Source organism: Oncorhynchus mykiss, chromosome 1 (assembly GCF_013265735.2).
Source record: "Oncorhynchus mykiss isolate Arlee chromosome 1, USDA_OmykA_1.1, whole genome shotgun sequence".
NCBI lineage: Eukaryota > Metazoa > Chordata > Actinopteri > Salmoniformes > Salmonidae > Oncorhynchus > Oncorhynchus mykiss.
The window spans coordinates 86,948,978-86,966,702 of NC_048565.1; the positions used below are offsets into that span (position 1 = coordinate 86,948,978).

At 42.5% G+C, this 17,725-nt stretch overlaps 2 protein-coding genes across 2 annotated transcripts in view; both read right to left on the reverse strand.

The window, feature by feature from the left end:
- Positions 1-5,584, reverse strand: part of LOC118966043 (adhesive plaque matrix protein-like) — a 28,123-nt gene extending 22,539 nt beyond the window's left edge. Inside the window, exon 1 of the mRNA XM_036987970.1 lies at positions 4,503-5,584. Coding sequence (XP_036843865.1) covers positions 4,598-5,476 — 879 coding nt within the window. The 5' untranslated portion in view covers positions 5,477-5,584 and the 3' untranslated portion in view covers positions 4,503-4,597. The remainder of the gene's footprint in view (positions 1-4,502) is intronic.
- Positions 5,585-8,920: 3,336 nt separating this feature from the next.
- Positions 8,921-17,725, reverse strand: part of LOC110532959 (protein eyes shut homolog) — a 91,193-nt gene continuing 82,388 nt past the window's right edge. Inside the window, exons 13-14 of the mRNA XM_036990006.1 lie at positions 11,563-11,713; positions 8,921-9,037 (exon numbers count right to left, since the gene is read on the reverse strand). Coding sequence (XP_036845901.1) covers positions 8,921-9,037; positions 11,563-11,713 — 268 coding nt within the window. The remainder of the gene's footprint in view (positions 9,038-11,562; positions 11,714-17,725) is intronic.

A 17,725-nucleotide genomic window follows, 5' to 3' on the forward strand; every position in this document is an offset into this window, starting at 1 on the left:
ATACCTACTAACCACAGGGTCAGTGGGAGCCCCAGTCAACCCCAGCATGTGTTTTATACCTACTAACCACAGGGTCAGTGGGAGCCCCAGTCAACCCCAGCATGTGTTTAATACCTACTAACCACAGGGTCAGTGGGAGCCCCAGTCAACCCCAGCATGTGTTTTATACCTACTAACCACAGGGTCAGTGGGAGCCCCAGTCAACCCCAGCATGTGTTTAATACCTACTAACCACAGGGTCAGTGGGCTGTGAGCCTCAGAAGCCATAGAAATATAATTATTACTAGAATGGATAAGGGCAATTCCACGGTAACCAAGCGCATATGCAAAGTTTGGTAATAGAATGAGGGCACCAACAGCACAAACCGTCATTCTGTTACCAAACTTTTCATCTGCACTGTTCTTCAAGTAGATTTTCAGAGGAAATTGTTAAAAGTGGGTCTTGTGCATAGAGTTGTATGGTTTGTTTAACAGTGCAATCATTTGTGTTTGTTTGAAAGACATTTGAAAGTGAAAAATCAGAGTCTCGGCGTCACTCTATTACCTTGGGATTACCCATAAGCCCCCTCATGGGTATAGTCAATACGGCTGCCGGTCCACAAGTGACAGAAATGTTGACTTGAATGTGGCGTACCGTTCTAGTAATTATATTTCTATAGTACTAACCCTACTCAATACCCTAGCATGTGTACATGTTGACTTGAATGTGGCGTACCGTTCTAGTAATTACATTTCTATAGTACTAACCCTACTCAATACCCTAGCATGTGTACATCTTGACTTGAATGTGACGTACCGTTCTAGTAATTACATTTCTATAGTACTAACCCTACTCAGTACCCTAGCATGTGTACATCTTGACTTGAATGTGACGTACCGTTCTAGTAATTACATTTCTATAGTACTAACCCTACTCAGTACCCTAGCATGTGCACATGTTGACTTGAATGTGGCGTACCGTTCTAGTAATTACATTTCTATAGTACTAACCCTACTCAATACCCTAGCATGTGTACATGTTGACTTGAATGTGGCGTACTGTTCTAGTAATTACATTTCTATAGTACTAACCCTACTCAGTACCCTAGCATGTGTACATGTTGACTTGAATGTGACGTACCGTTCTAGTAATTACATTTCTATAGTACTAACCCTACTCAGTACCCTAGCATGTGTACATGTTGACTTGAATGTGACGTACCGTTCTAGTAATTACATTTCTATAGTACTAACCCTACTCAGTACCCTAGCATGTGTACATGTTGACTTGAATGTGGCGTACCGTTCTAGTAATTACATTTCTATAGTACTAACCCTACTCAATACCCTAGCATGTGCACATGTTGACTTGAATGTGGCGTACCGTTCTAGTAATTACATTTCTATAGTACTAACCCTACTCAATACCCTAGCATGTGTACATGTTGACTTGAATGTGGCGTACTGTTCTAGTAATTACATTTCTATAGTACTAACTCTACTCAGTACCCTAGCATGTGTACATGTTGACTTGAATGTGGCGTACCGTTCTAGTAATTACATTTCTATAGTACTAACCCTACTCCATACCCTAGCATGTTTATATGCCTCGGATGCAGCATTGGGGTCAATTCCATTTCAATTCGAGTCAATACAGAAAGTAAACCAAATTCCAATTCCAATTTTTCCTCATGGAAAAGCATTAAAGAGAACTGGAATGTCAGGGAACTTTTTGAATTGACTGAAATGTAAATGGTATTGACCCAACCCTGCTCATAGGACAGTGGCTCTAGTCAGTAGCCAGTATGTGTAGTAAGACAGTAGACAGCTCTAGTCAGTAACCAGTATGTGTAGTAAGACAGTAGACAGCTCTAGTCAGTAGCCAGTATGTGTAGTAAGACAGTAGACAGCTCTAGTCAGTAGCCAGTATGTGTAGTAAGACAGTAGACAGCTCTAGTCAGTTACCAGTATGTGTAGTAAGACAGTAGACAGCTCTAGTCAGTAGCCAGTATGTGTAGTAAGACAGTAGACAGCTCTAGTCAGTATGTGTAGTAAGACAGTAGACAGCTCTAGTCAGTAGCCAGTATGTGTAGTAAGACAGTAGACAGCTCTAGTCAGTAGCCAGTATGTGTAGTAAGACAGTAGACAGCTCTAGTCAGTATGTGTAGTAAGACAGTAGACAGCTCTAGTCAGTAGCCAGTATGTGTAGTAAGACAGTAGACAACTCTAGTCAGTAGCCAGTATGTGTAGTAAGACAGTAGACAGCTCTAGTCAGTAGCCAGTATGTGTAGTAAGACAGTAGACAGCTCTAGTCAGTAGCCAGTATGTGTAGTAAGACAGTAGACAGCTCTAGTCAGTAGCCAGTATGTGTAGTAAGACAGTAGACAGCTCTAGTCAGTATGTGTAGTAAGACAGTAGACAGCTCTAGTCAGTAGCCAGTATGTGTAGTAAGACAGTAGACAGCTCTAGTCAGTAGCCAGTATGTGTAGTAAGACAGTAGACAGCTCTAGTCAGTATGTGTAGTAAGACAGTAGACAGCTCTAGTCAGTAGCCAGTATGTGTAGTAAGACAGTAGACAACTCTAGTCAGTAGCCAGTATGTGTAGTAAGACAGTAGACAGCTCTAGTCAGTAGCCAGTATGTGTAGTAAGACAGTAGACAGCTCTAGTCAGTAGCCAGTATGTGTAGTAAGACAGTAGACAGCTCTAGTCAGTAGCCAGTATGTGTAGTAAAACAGTAGACAGCTCTAGTCAGTAGCCAGTATGTGTAGTAAGACAGTAGACAGCTCTAGTCAGTAGCCAGTATGTGTAGTAAGACAGTAGACAGCTCTAGTCAGTAGCCAGTATGTGTAGTAAGACAGTAGACAGCTCTAGTCAGTAGCCAGTATGTGTGCTAGCCAGGGAAGATCAGAGAGACCTGTTCACTCTTACAAAAAAGGCTTCCAAAAGGGTTCTGTGGCTGTAGCCCATAAGCTAACACTTTTTGGTTCCAGATAGTACTCTTTTGGGTTCCATGTAAAACCCTCTGTGGAAAGGGTTCTACATGGAACCCAAAGGGTTCAACCTGGAACCAAAATGGGTTTGTCAAAGGGTTCTCCTATGGGAACAACCGAATAACCATTTTTGGTGCAGGAATGGACAATGTGAAAGGAAGATATTAGAGTAAACACAGAATGCCTACGGTTTGAGTGGCATGATAGTGTGAAAAGGGTATTAGAAGCCTACCTTTCTCACAGAGGAACCCAGATAAATGTCCATACTAGTACAGTAGCATACCACATAGAAAGCATGCCCAATACAAAGGGCTCGGAATTATCACGTTTCATTGGTAGCACTGGTTCTCCTATCTTCAAAAAGTTAGGAGCAACACGTACTTTTTAATTTGTAGGACTGGTTCTCCTATCTTAAAAATGTAGGAGCACCACATAATTTTTAATTGATTGAGACATAGTCTACATTGGGCCTATGTGAATCCTAATTCATTTTTAAGCACATCTCATGAAGAAAAAAATACATGTTCCTTTCAGGAAGAAAATATCAGTTGTTCTTTCTTTCTGTCCCACCAAACGTTTGCATTTACTGGTACCATTTAAGCTACCAGGTTGTTAGGGCGATATGGGCAAACAAATCTAATTGTGATTTGACTTGCGATATAGATCAAAACACTGGGGCAAACAGTTTGAATCCTCTTAATATAATGATCATTGTAATTCTATGGTTGGTGTTGTTTGGCATGAAAACACATGAAAAAGCCAGGTAGGAGTTATGACAGGGTAAAAACCAAAGTGTTTGTCAGTGTTTCCCAGGGGACCCTAATCACATTTTAATAGAGATGTTATATTTTGACAAATATTTTAAATAATAGGCTACCTGATTCAGAACATGCCATAGAACAAACAATATGCTGATCACTACTGGTACCAGCCTGTATTAGATCTAACGTTTGCTTTGCCCCAGCTAGAGCATTTAGCTAAATGGCATTTAGCTAGTTTGCGATTAGCTTTATGCTAGGCACACGCTAGCTACCGTAACTAACTAATTAGCATTTTGCACAGAGCAAGATACACAAAATAATAGTATAACATAGAAAACATCTGGATTCACATGTAGAAGTAATGTGGAAAGCAGCATCGTTCTTGTTTTGGTAGAGTGGATAAATTGACAGCATGCTGAGAGAATAAACAGCATGGAGGAGCTGTGTACTGCCTGCTTGAGTGACAGGAGGCGGTGCTTGGTGTGTGTGGTCAGAGAACAGGAAGCATGCAGCCTCAGAGGGAGAGAGAGGACTCTGTGGCACTCGGAGGCCGCGGTAAAGCGAAGCTTAATCATTACAACAATTATTATCTGGGTGATTTTAATTCTAGGCGCACTGGTGTTCCCAAATAAAAATTCCAGGTTGCACAGAAAATTATTTATTTAGGAGCATATGCCACCAAAGTGGTTACACTTTTAGTGACAATACACTGCTGTATTCTACTTGTATGCTACCTAGTGTAAATAGTATGTAACAGAATCATAGACCTACCTTTCTCACAGAAGCGTCCAGTGAAGTGTAGGGGGCAGTCGCAGTAGAAGGACAGAGCTCCACTGGGCCTCTGCAGCTCATGGCAGGTCCCACCGTTAAGACAGACGGCAGCATGGCAGACTGGTGGTGGTGTTGGCTGCATGGGAGCTGTTGGTGGCTGGGTAGGGGCTGGTGGTGGGGAATGGGTAGGAGCTGGTTGCCAGGGACGAGTAAGAGCTGGCAGTGGTGGCCGAGGGCGGGTAGTGGCTGTTTGCCAGGGCCGGGTAGGAATTGGCAGTAGTGGCCGGGTAGGCGCTGGTTGCCAGGGACGGGTGGGAGCTGGTTGCCAGGGATGGGTAGAGACTGATGGTGGCCGGGTAGGAGTTGGTTGCCTGGGATGGGTAGGAACTGGACTTGGTTGCCAAGAACTGGTAGGAACTGGACTTAGTTGCCAGGGACGGGTAGGAACTGGACTTGGTTGCCAGGGACGGGTAGGAACTGGACTTGGTTGCCTGGGACTGGTAGGAACTGGACTTGGTTGCCTGGGACGGGTAGGAACTGGACTTGGTTGCCTGGAACGGGTAGGAACTGGACTTGGTTTCCAGGGACGGGTAGGAACTGGACTTGGTTGCCTGGGACGGGTAGGAACTGGACTTGGTTGCCTGGGACGGGTAGGAACTGGACTTGGTTGCCTGGGACGGGTAGGAACTGGACTTGGTTGCCTGGAACGGGTAGGAACTGGACTTGGTTGCCAGGGACGGGTAGGAACTGGACTTGGTTGCCTGGGACGGGTAGGAACTGGACTTGGTTGCCTGGGACGGGTAGGAACTGGACTTGGTTGCCTGGGACGGGTAGGAACTGAACTTGGTTGCCAGGGACTGGAGGGAGCCAGTTGCCAGGGACTGGAGGGAGCCGGTTGCCAGGGACTGGTAGGAGCCAGTTGCCAGGGGCGGGTAGGAACTGGTGGTGGTCGGGAGGATGGTGGCTGGGTCCATACAGATGTGTTGACTCCTGCTGAACCTTGACCTCTCAGAGTGGTGGATATGGTGGTCCAATCATATGGACTTCTAGTGAAGGCATCTGGGGTACCTGGTGGGGCCCATCGGGACCTGGAATAGTATTCATAGAATACAATAACTCACCAAAAGAAAGGAAGACTTTACATGAAGTATACATCATAAAGGACTCTAACTCTATAAGTAGGTTAGAAACGGTTCAGTATTTGTTTCTAGTTTATATATCTACAATAAACAGTTGAAATTGTGTGCTTGCCTCTTGCCAAGGAATACTGAGCTTAAGGCTGCACTGGCAGTATTAACAGTACTACTCAAAAGCTGTACATATCTTCATGTAAAACGTTACCAGAAAATCAATTGGCATTGACCAGTAGAGTGAAAAACAGTTTTGTAAGGGCTCACACGGTAGCACTCTGTTGAATCCAAATATAGATTTAACACAGCAAATACATAATGCAGTGATATCAATAAAAACAACCAAGACCACTGTCCTGAAAATAGGCTTTGTGATAAACAACTCCTAACTGTCTGTATACAGGCCCTCCATGATACACGTGTTAGTCATGTGATGAAGGTCAGTGTTTTCTGCCTCCTAGTAACAGGCATCATAATACATTAATGGTTTAACTGCAGCGATCCCACAGGAACCACAATCAATTCATTACTTACACAATGGGCAGATATTTAGGAATCTCAACATATAGGATGAGTCACAAAAGGCAGCCTATTCCCTATATAGTGCACAATGGCATAACCCTATGAGCTCTGGTCAAAAGTAGGCTAGTGCACTAAATAGGGAACATAGTATCATTTGGGACAAGCCCTAATTTAATCCACACACAGGGATCAGCAAGAGTTTTTTACACAGTGTGTTGATTTTAGATCCCCATTAGGTAAGGCAAAGGCAAAGGGGGATACCTACTCAGTTGTTCAACTGAATGCATTCAACTGAAATGTGTCTTCGCATTTAACCCAACCCCTCTGAATCAGAGAGGTGCAGGAGTCATTTAACCCAACCCCTCTGAATCAGAGAGGTGCAGGAGTAATTTAACCCAACCCCTCTGAATCAGAGGTGCAGGAGTCATTTAACCCAACCCCTCTGAATCAGAGAGGTGCAGGAGTCATTTAACCCAACCCCTCTGAATCAGAGAGGTGAAGGAGTAATTTAACCCAACCCCTCTGAATCAGAGAGGTGCAGGAGTCATTTAACCCAACCCCTCTGAATCAGAGAGGTGAAGGAGTAATTTAACCCAACCCCTCTGAATCAGAGGTGCAGGAGTCATTTAACCCAACCCCTCTGAATCAGAGAGGTGCAGGAGTCATTTAACCCAACCCCTCTGAATCAGAGAGGTGAAGGAGTCATTTAACCCAACCCCTCTGAATCAGAGAGGTGAAGGAGTAATTTAACCCAACCCCTCTGAATCAGAGGTGCAGGAGTCATTTAACCCAACCCCTCTGAGTCAGAGAGGTGCAGGAGTCATTTAACCCAACCCGTCTGAATCAGAGAGGTGCAGGAGTCATTTAACCCAACCCCTCTGAATCAGAGAGGTGCAGGAGTCATTTAACCCAACCCCTCTGAATCAGAGAGGTGCAGGAGTCATTTAACCCAACCCCTCTGAATCAGAGGTGAAGGAGTCATTTAACCCAACCCCTCTGAATCAGAGGTGAAGGAGTCATTTAACCCAACCCCTCTGAATCAGAGGTGAAGGAGTCATTTAACCCAACCCCTCTGAATCAGAGGTGAAGGAGTAATTTAACCCAACCCCTCTGAATCAGAGGTGAAGGAGTCATTTAACCCAACCCCTCTGAGTCAGAGGTGAAGGAGTCATTTAACCCAACCCCTCTGAATCAGATGCCCGAAGCATCACGGAAAATACATTACAGACAAAAGACTTTACAACGTGTGTGTGTGTGTGTGTGTGTGTGTGTGTGTGTGTGTGTGTGTGCATCTATTAGTTCCACATACATGTCAGTACATACACACAACAAGTAGGTCACATGGGGGAGAGGCGTTGAAACAAGGTTTGGCTGTTCACTATATAAGATGGAAGGGAGTTCCATGCACTCTGTAATGGCTCTGTAAAATACTGTACGTTTTCTTGAATTTGTTCTGGACCTGGGGACTGTGAAAAGACCCCTGGTGGCATGTCTGGTGGGATAAGTGTGTGTGTCAGAGCTGTGTGTAAGTTGACTATGCAAACAATTAGGAATTTACAACACATTAATGTTTCTTATTAACAAAAGAAGCAATGTAGTCAGTCTCTCCTCAACTCTTAGCCAAGACAGACTGGCATAGTATTTATATCAGCCCTCTGATTAAACTGAAGAGCAAGACGTGCTGCTCTGTTCTCGGCCAGCTGCAGCTTAACTGGGTCTTTCTTTGCAGCACTTGACCACATCACTGGATAATAATCAAGATAAGATCAAACTAGAGCCTGCAGGACTTGCTTTGTGGAGTGTGGTGTCAAAAAAGCAGAGCATCTCTTTGTGTGTGTGTGTGTGTGTCACAGTGAGTGCAGCAGCCCATCCAATCAAGAACGTTCCAATTAAGAACACTAAGAACAAGCCTTCAACCAATGGAACACCATTGTTCTACACCATCGTGTTCCAGTCCATGGCTGTGGTGTTCAGACAATGGTCACATCATATATTGACTGTGTAGGAGCTGTTTTGGCTTGTTTATGTGTTGTGTATGAGTTGTCTGTCAAGGGTTATTTTTTTACTTGTTTTGTGCACTAGAGGGCACTATATTTTGGGGTCATGGGTCACTGGTCACGTGTGTATATATAGGTAACACAGGTGACCAGGAAGGGTTATCACAGGTGAGGAGAGCACATGCAGTTGTTACCGTATCACAGCTTATAGAATGCATCTCTCTGCACCTTTTATATAGGAATATGTGTTTTGGAGCAATTTATATTTTATATGCCAATAAATGAGAAATTCACCCCAAAAAGAGTTTAAAAAAGTTTAGAAAGCTGATGTTTGTGGACATGTTATGGACAGCTCTCTCCTGTGCCAGTGGAAGATCATAGGGAATCGCCACTACAGACTGTATCTACTGTTGGTGAACTGATGAAGGGATTTACCACACTATAACGTTAAAGCATTTTATATGAGGCTGTGCCCCCACCCACACCTTGCATGTAAACATGCTTTGAGATTGATGTCTGTATGCGCTTGTGTGCCTGTGTGTGTGAGAGCATGTGAGTGTGCCAGTGTTTGAGTGTGTGTGTGAGAGCATGTGAGTGTGCCAGTGTGTGAGTGTGCATGTGCGTGATACTTGCATGCATGTGCACGTATCCCAAGAGAAAAAAAACAGTTCTTTATTTCTTTCAAACAGGAACACTGGAGGACAAATGGGCCCCAAAAGAGGGAAACAAATATTATTAAGTCCAGTGACTCTTTGAAAATCTAATTATTTTACCTGCAGTCGTCTACGTTGCTGCCGGCAACGGCACTGGATGTGTAGAATCCCCGCAGCTTATTCATTTCAATTATTTCTACGCAGCCGGTGTAGTTGGAGAAGGGTTGGGCTCCCTTAGGGCGACAGAAACAATACTTTATTAGACTGTTGCTTTCAATAAGGTAGGCTACCAGGACACACATCACTGAAAAGTAATATACTGTAGAACTGACTGATGTTGTCAACATATTGGAAGGAACCTAATAACCAAGCCAAGGATCCTTGTATAACGTATCGCTATAGTAGTACAAGACCCTCTTTAGAACCTTGTCCATTGCATACGTTACATTATCCCTGACATACATTACATTATACCTGACATACATTACATTATACCTGACATACATTACATTATCCCTGACATATGTTACATTACCACATGACATTTGTTACATTATCCATGACATACGTAACATTACCCCTGACATACATTACATTATCCCTGACATACATTACATTATCCCTGACATACATTACATTATCCCTAACATACGTTATATTATCCCTGACATACAGTACATTATCCCTGACATACGTTACATTATCCCTGACATACAGTACATTATCCCTGACATACGTTACATTATCCATGGCATACGTTATATTATCCATGACATGCATTACATTATCCCTAACATACGTTATATTATCCCTGACATACATTACATTATCCCTAACATACATTATATTATCCCTGCCATACATTACATTATCCCTAACATACGTTATATTATCCATGACATGCATTACATTATCCCTGACATATGTTATATTATCCCTGACATACATTACATTATCCCTAACATACGTTATATTATCCCTGACATACATTACATTATCCCTAACATACGTTATATTATCCCTGATATACATTACATTATCCCTAACATACGTTATATTATCCCTGACATACATTACATTATCCCTAACATACGTTATATTATCCCTGACATACATTACATTATCCCTAACATACGTTATATTATCCCTGATATACATTACATTATCCCTAACATACGTTATATTATCCCTGACATACATTACATTATCCCTAACATACGTTATATTATCCCTGACATACATTACATTATCCCTAACATACGTTATATTATCCCTGACATACATTACATTATCCCTGACATACGTTATATTATCCCTGACATACATTACATTATCCCTAACATACGTTATATTATCCCTGATATACATTACATTATCCCTAACATACGTTATATTATCCCTGACATACATTACATTATCCCTAACATACGTTATATTATCCCTGACATACGTTATATTATCCCTGACATACATTACATTATCCCTTACATGCATTACATTATCCTTGACATGCATTACATGATCCTTGACATACATTACATTATTCCTGACTCGGCTAATTCAGTAACAGACACTCAGGGTTGTATGATGTCATACTGCAGCTATAGGGTGTGCCCCTCATTACCCCATACTCACTACATAGTGTACTACTTACTTTTGTCAAGGACCCATTGGGCTGTATTCAAAAGTGGTGCACTATATAGGGAATAGGGTGTTTTATACTATGCCTATGAAGAGTACTGGAGCAAATGGTATACAACAGGATTCTATGTAATACAATAGAAGTACCAGAAACTGTGTATTATGTTAAACACTTGGGTATTATGTATGTAGTAAACTGTGTACTATGTTAAACACTTGGGTATTATGTATGTAGTAAACTGTGTACTATGTTAAACACTTGGGTATTATGTATGTAGTAAACTGTGTACTATGTTAAACACTTGGGTATTATGTATGTAGTAAACTGTGTACTATGTTAAACACTTGGGTATTATGTATGTAGTAAACTGTGTACTATGTTAAACACTTGGGTATTATGTATGTAGTAAACTGTGTACTATGTTAAACACTTGGGTATTATGTACGTAGTAAACTGTGTACTATGTTTAACACTTGGGTATTATGTATGTAGTAAACTGTGTACTATGTTAAACACTTGGGTATTATGTACGTAGTAAACTGTGTACTATGTTTAACACTTGGGTATTATGTATGTAGTAAACTGTGTACTATGTTAAACACTTGGGTATTATGTATGTAGTAAACTGTGTACTATGTTAAACACTTGGGTATTATGTATGTAGTAAACTGTGTATTATGTTAAACACTTGGGTATTATGTATGTAGTAAACTGTGTACTATGTTTAACACTTGGGTATTATGTATGTAGTAAACTGTGTATTATGTTAAACACTTGGGTATTATGTATGTAGTAAACTGTGTATTATGTTAAACACTTGGGTATTATGTATGTAGTAAACTGTGTATTATGTTAAACACTTGGGTATTATGTATGTAGTAAATTGCACTTCAATTACACTCCAAGGAGAGGAGGTTGTGTCAGCGACAAAAGAAAGAGCATGCACAATGCCTACCAAAATTATTAAAATAAACACATTTACTGTTACAAAGTGGGATAAAATGAGATTTTATTTGGATTTGATAGGGATTAAATTATATAGTATATATAACATCACATATTACTACCGATATGTATTGTCAATAGGTATAGACCTCAGAAACCACACTAACTCACCTGATATGGCAGGTATCGACGAGGCAAGCCCCCTATAAACAGATGGCTCGTTCTCTGTATGGTGAGTCCTGACCAGTAGTTGCTGGGCTGGCTTCTGACTCTCTCATACCCAGACACGACCACCTCCGCTTCGCATGGCGCCAGTTGTTGTCTGTAACAAATGTCCACAAGAAATATGTTCACAAGAAAAATGTTAACAATAAATATGTTCACAGGAAATATGTTCACAGGAAATATGTTCACAGGAAATACAGAGGTTCTCAATATACATTTCCAAATTAAAAAAACTAAACTAAATGTCATATTGGAATAGTTTCTGTATTATTAGAAAACCAACATTTTTAAAAGGGTTGTAATATGTTTGCTTAATGAACGTAAATATTCAAAACTAATGATGGTGTTTTACATAAATATCACCAATGGACATTATAAGACTAAACTGCCTTATTGTAATAGGTTTCTATTAGGCTTGCCTGAGGAGTACACAATTACTTTAACAGCTTTCCTAATGCTTATTTCATGACTGTTTTGCCTTAATATCTTCACACAGAAAACAGGTTGAACTGAGTGAGAAGGGTACTAATGAATAAGACCAGTGTTTCCAAGGATACCAGGTATACACTATATATACACCAGGTATACACTATATATACCAGGTATACACTATATATACCAGGTATACACTATATATACCAGGTATACACTATATATACCAGGTATACACTATATATACCAGGTATACACTATATATACCAGGTATAAACTATATATACCAGGTATACACTATATATACCAGGTATACACTATATATACCAGGTATACACTATATATACCAGGTATACACTATATATACCAGGTATAAACTATATATACCAGGTATACACTATATATACCAGGTATAAACTATATATACCAGGTATACACTATATATACCAGGTATACACTATATATACCAGGTATACACTATATATACCAGGTATACACTATATATACCAGGTATACACTATATATACCAGGTATACACTATATATACCAGGTATAAACTATATATACCAGGTATACACTATATATACCAGGTATACACTATATATACCAGGTATACACTATATATACCAGGTATACACTATATATACAAAAGTATGTGGCCACCCCTTCAAATTTGTGGATTCGGCTATTTCAGCCACATCCATTGTTGACAGGTGTATAAAATTGAGCACACAGCCATGCGATCTCCATTGACAAACATTTGGCAGTAGATTGGCCTCTGCCCTGATAGAGCTGCCCCGGTCAACTGTAAGTGCTGTTGTTGTGAAGTGGAAATGTCTAGGAGCAAACAACGGCTCAGCTATGAATTGGTAGGCCACACAAGCTCACAGAAAGGGACCGCTGAAAAGCGTAGCCTGTCCTTGGTTACAACACTCACTACCGAGTTCTAAACTGCCTCTGGAAGCTACGTCACAATAACCGTTCGTCAGGAGCTTCATGAAATGGGTTTTCATGGACCCAGCAGCCGCACACAAGCCTTGCATCACCATGCTCAATGCCAAGAGTCGGCTGGAGGGGTGTAAAGCTCGCCACCATTGGACTCTGGAGCAGTGGAAACACGTTCTCTGGAGTGATGATTCACACTTTACCATCTGGTAGTCTGATGGAACGAATGCTACCTGCCCACATGTATAGTGTTTTGGAGGAGGAGGAATAATGGTCTGGGGCTGTTTTCCATGGTTCGGGCTAGGCCCCTTAGTTCCAGTGAAGGGAAATCTTAAAGCTACAGCACACAATGACATTCTAGACTATTCTGTGCTTCCGACTTTGTGGCAACAGTTAGGGGAAAGCCCTTTCCAGTTTCAGCATGAAAATGCCCCCGTGCACAAAGTGAGGTCCATACAGAAAAGGTTTGTCAAGATAGTTGTGGAAGAACTTGACTGGTCTGCACAGAGCCCTGACCGTAACCCCATCGAACACCATTGTGATTAATTGGAATGTCGACTGCGAGCCAGGCCTAATCGCCCAACATCAGTGCCCGACCTCACTAATGCTTGTGGCTGAATTTAAGCACGTCCCTGCAGCAATGTTCCAACATCTAGTGGAAAGCCTTCCCAGAAGAGTGGAGGCTGTTATAGCAGCAAAGAGGGGACCAACTCCATATTAATGCCCATGATTTTGGAATGAGATGTTTGACGAGATGGTATCCACATACGTTTGGTCCTGTCGTGTATATTGTGCACTGCATTGAGTTGAATCTAGGATATTACCCCTCTGGACTAACGTTGTAGCTACGTGACACATGCTGCAATACATCAACTTTCATTTCAACTTCTGGCTTGTACAACCTAAATGATGTTGAAACATATCCTTTTGAAAAGTAAAAAAAAACTCCAGCACTTTGGTCATGTTGAACATCGTCCCACACCGTAATGGATATCTTATAAGTCATGTTTTGGGTGGAAAGAGCTTCAGCAGGGTTGCAACAAGCACCAACATGGCCTGTTGACTTAAGAGTCACGACGTGAGATTGCAGTGGTTAGGTTGAAGCTGTGTTATAATTACCAGATGTTTTTATGTGGATGTGTTCCAAATGCCACCCTATTCCCTGTATAGGGCACTACTTTTGACCAGGGCATATAGGGAATAGGGTGCCATTTGGGACTCGATAGTTTAGTTCCCATAGTGTCTTTTCTCTTCCACTTGATTACAAATATGTCTCTGTTGATTGGATGCTCAACCGTGACAGAGTCACAAACAACATCCTCTCGTCTCCCTCCATCTTCAGCCAGCTATCCTCATTCATTTCAAAATGACACAGTTGGAGTGACATGTGAGAGGATATTGTAAGGCAAGCTTCGTCCGTCCACTCCGTCTGTCCGCCCCTCCCCTTCTCTCTCTCACTCTCACACTCACTCACTCACTCACTCCCCCTCTCTTTCCATCCATCCCCCCACCCAGCCCCCTCCACCTCTTTCACGTTCTCTCTCTTCAACTACAGGTGGCCATGCCTGCTGAGAGCAGCAAGGCTGACAGCATGGCTTGGAGGCTCATCATAACATTAAAGCACAAACACAGAGGAGCAGCACCATGATGTCTCAGACCTAGCTAATGTAATGTACTTCCACATCGAACACAAACTGAACCATATCATTATATCTATTCCCCATCAATGCTCCCAATCTAACACATTATACCATAAATTAGGCCATTATAAATAGTTTATATATTCCCTATGTATAACAGAAATAGTACTGGTGATCGTTTATTTGGCAACCACTGACAAGGAGTTACCCTCCTGAGACACTCTGGCACCTTCTACACATATCAAATCAAATCAAATTTATTTATATAGCCCTTCGTACATCAGCTGATATCTCAAAGTGCTGTACAGAAACCCAGCCTAAAACCCCAAACAGCAAGCAATGCAGGTGTAGAAGCACGGTGGCTAGGAAAAACATATGTCATCTAACCACATCCTCTCTACCCATATGTCATCTAACCACATCCTCAATACCCATATGTCATCTAACCACATCCTCAATACCCATATGTCATCTAACCACATCCTCTCTACCCATATGTCATCTAACCACATCCTCTCTACCCATTTGTCATCTAACCACATCCTCTCTACCCATATGTCATCTAACCACATCCTCAATACCCATATGTCATCTAACCACATCCTCTCTAACCATATGTCATCTAACCACATCCTCTCTACCCATATGTCATCTAACCACATCCTCTCTACCCATATGTCATCTAACCACATCCTCTCTACCCATATGTCATCTAACCACATCCTCTCTACCCATATGTCATCTAACCACAGCCTCAATACCCATATGTCATCTAACCACAGCCTCTCTAACCATATGTCATCTAACCACATCCTCAATACCCATATGTCATCTAACCACATCCTCTCTACCCATATGTCATCTAACCACATCCTCTCTACCCATATGTCATCTAACCACATCCTCTCTACCCATATGTCACCCGACTACATTCTCTCTACCCATATGTCATCTGACTACATTCTGTCTACTAATCAGTCATCCGACCACATCCAAACATCATTCTCACATGATTCAGCAGGCATTAAGGCATGAATTGCCTTGCTAGAGCATAAACAGTAGCAGGGCATGGCATTCACAATCTTATTTATATTATAGACATGTTAGTTCTGTTCCAATATCCACACTAATATACCACATAGAATTCATGTCAGTATATTGCCTCATACTAAGTAGTATGCTAGTGAACATGTTGAAGAGAAATGGATCTTAAGCACGTACAAAATCCTAACATATTGTACAAATGCACATAATCATTTGTAACATATCATACGAATTGGGTATCACTGTACACAATAGTGCACAACTTTATGGGACCCGTATTGACTCGTGAGTGCATCTTACCCCCGTATATATCCTCGTTATTGTTATGTCATTATCTTGTGTTACTTTTCTGTATTTTTTTGTATATATTTTTTTTAACTTTAGTTTATTTTGTAAATATTTTCGTAACTATTTCTTGAACTATATTGTTGGTTAAGGGATTGCAAGTAACCATTTCACGGTAAGGTCCACACCTGTTGTATTTGGCGCATGTGACAAATAAAATTAGATTATGATTTGATTTGATAATGAAATATTGAACTAAAGTTAAGACGTAAGGATAGTGAATCAATGTGTTTTTAACATGGCACAGTTACTCAGGGATCATTTCATGTCTCAATCAAGGCTCAGAGTAATGAAACACTAGATGCTATCATCTATGTAAGGGTGGACTTCAGATACAGCAGGTATCATGTCATGTAGACTGATATGTTAATGAAAAGTGTATCTGATAATTTTGACTCTGGTGGTATGGAGATTTTCGATGTCTTTCAAATGCAGTACATAATCTACATGATTCTATATGTGGATTTATCTCTGTCCCAACAGTCCTTTACAATAAGCTATTTCAACTATTTAGGGTGCCATGAGAATAAACCAATCATAAACAGCAGCTCCATAAACAGCAGCAACCACAACCAAAGGCCGGCCGATGAGACAGGGAAGCAGAGTCACATTTAACCTGAAGGTATTTTTATTCCACTTTCCTCTGGGCACTTATACCCTTTTATTTTATTATACCCTTCCATTTCCCCTCTTCCTTCCCCACTTACCTCCCCACTTACCTCCCCTCTCCCCTCCCCTTCCCCTCTTCCTTCCCCTCCCCTCTTCCTTCCCCACTTACCTCCCCACTTACCTCCCCTCATCCCTCCCCTCCCCACTTCCTTCCCCTCTTAACTCCCCACTTCCTTCCCGTCTTACCTCCCCACTTCCTTCCCCTCTTAGCTCCCCACTTACCTCCCCTCTCCCCTCCCCACTTACCTCCTTTCCCCACTTACCTCCCCTCTTCCCTCGCCTCCCCACTTTCCTCCCCTCTCCCCTCCCCACTTACCTCCCCTGTTCCCTCCCCTCCCCACTTACCTCCCCTCTCCACTTACCTCCCCTCTTCCCTCTTCCCTCCCCACTTCCCTCCCCTCTCCCCTCCCCACTTACCTCCCCCCTCCACTCCCCACCCTCTTCACTCCCCTCCTCCATCTCCACTTCCCTCCCTCCCTTATTCCCTCCCCTCCCTCCCTCCTCTCCTCTTCACTCCCCTCCCCTCCTCCATCTCCTCTTCCCTCCCTCCCTTATTCCCTCCCCTCCCTCCCTCCTCCCCTCCTCCATCCCCTCTTCCATCCCCTCTTCCTTCCCCTCCCCTCTTCCCTCCTCTCCTCCCTCCCCTCTTCCTGCCCCTCTTCCCTCCCCTCTTCCTGCCCCTCTTCCCTCCCCTCTTCCCTCCCCACTTCCTGCCCATCTTCCTGCCCATCTTCCCTCCCCTCTTCCTGCCCCTCTTCCCTCCCCTCTTCCTGCCCCTCTTCCCTCCCCTCTTCCTGCCCCTCTTCCCTCCCCTCTTCCTTCCCCTCTTCCCTCCCCTCTTCCCTCCCCTCTTCCTGCCCCTCTTCCGTCCCCTCTTCCCTCCCCTCTTCCTGCCCCTTTTCCCTCCCCTCTTCCTGCCCCTCTTCCTTCCCCTCTTCCCTCCCCTCTTCCTTCCCCTCTTCCCTCCCCTCTTCCCTCCCCTCTTCCTTCCCCTCTTCCCTCCCCTCTTCCCTCCCCACTTCCTTCCCCTCTTC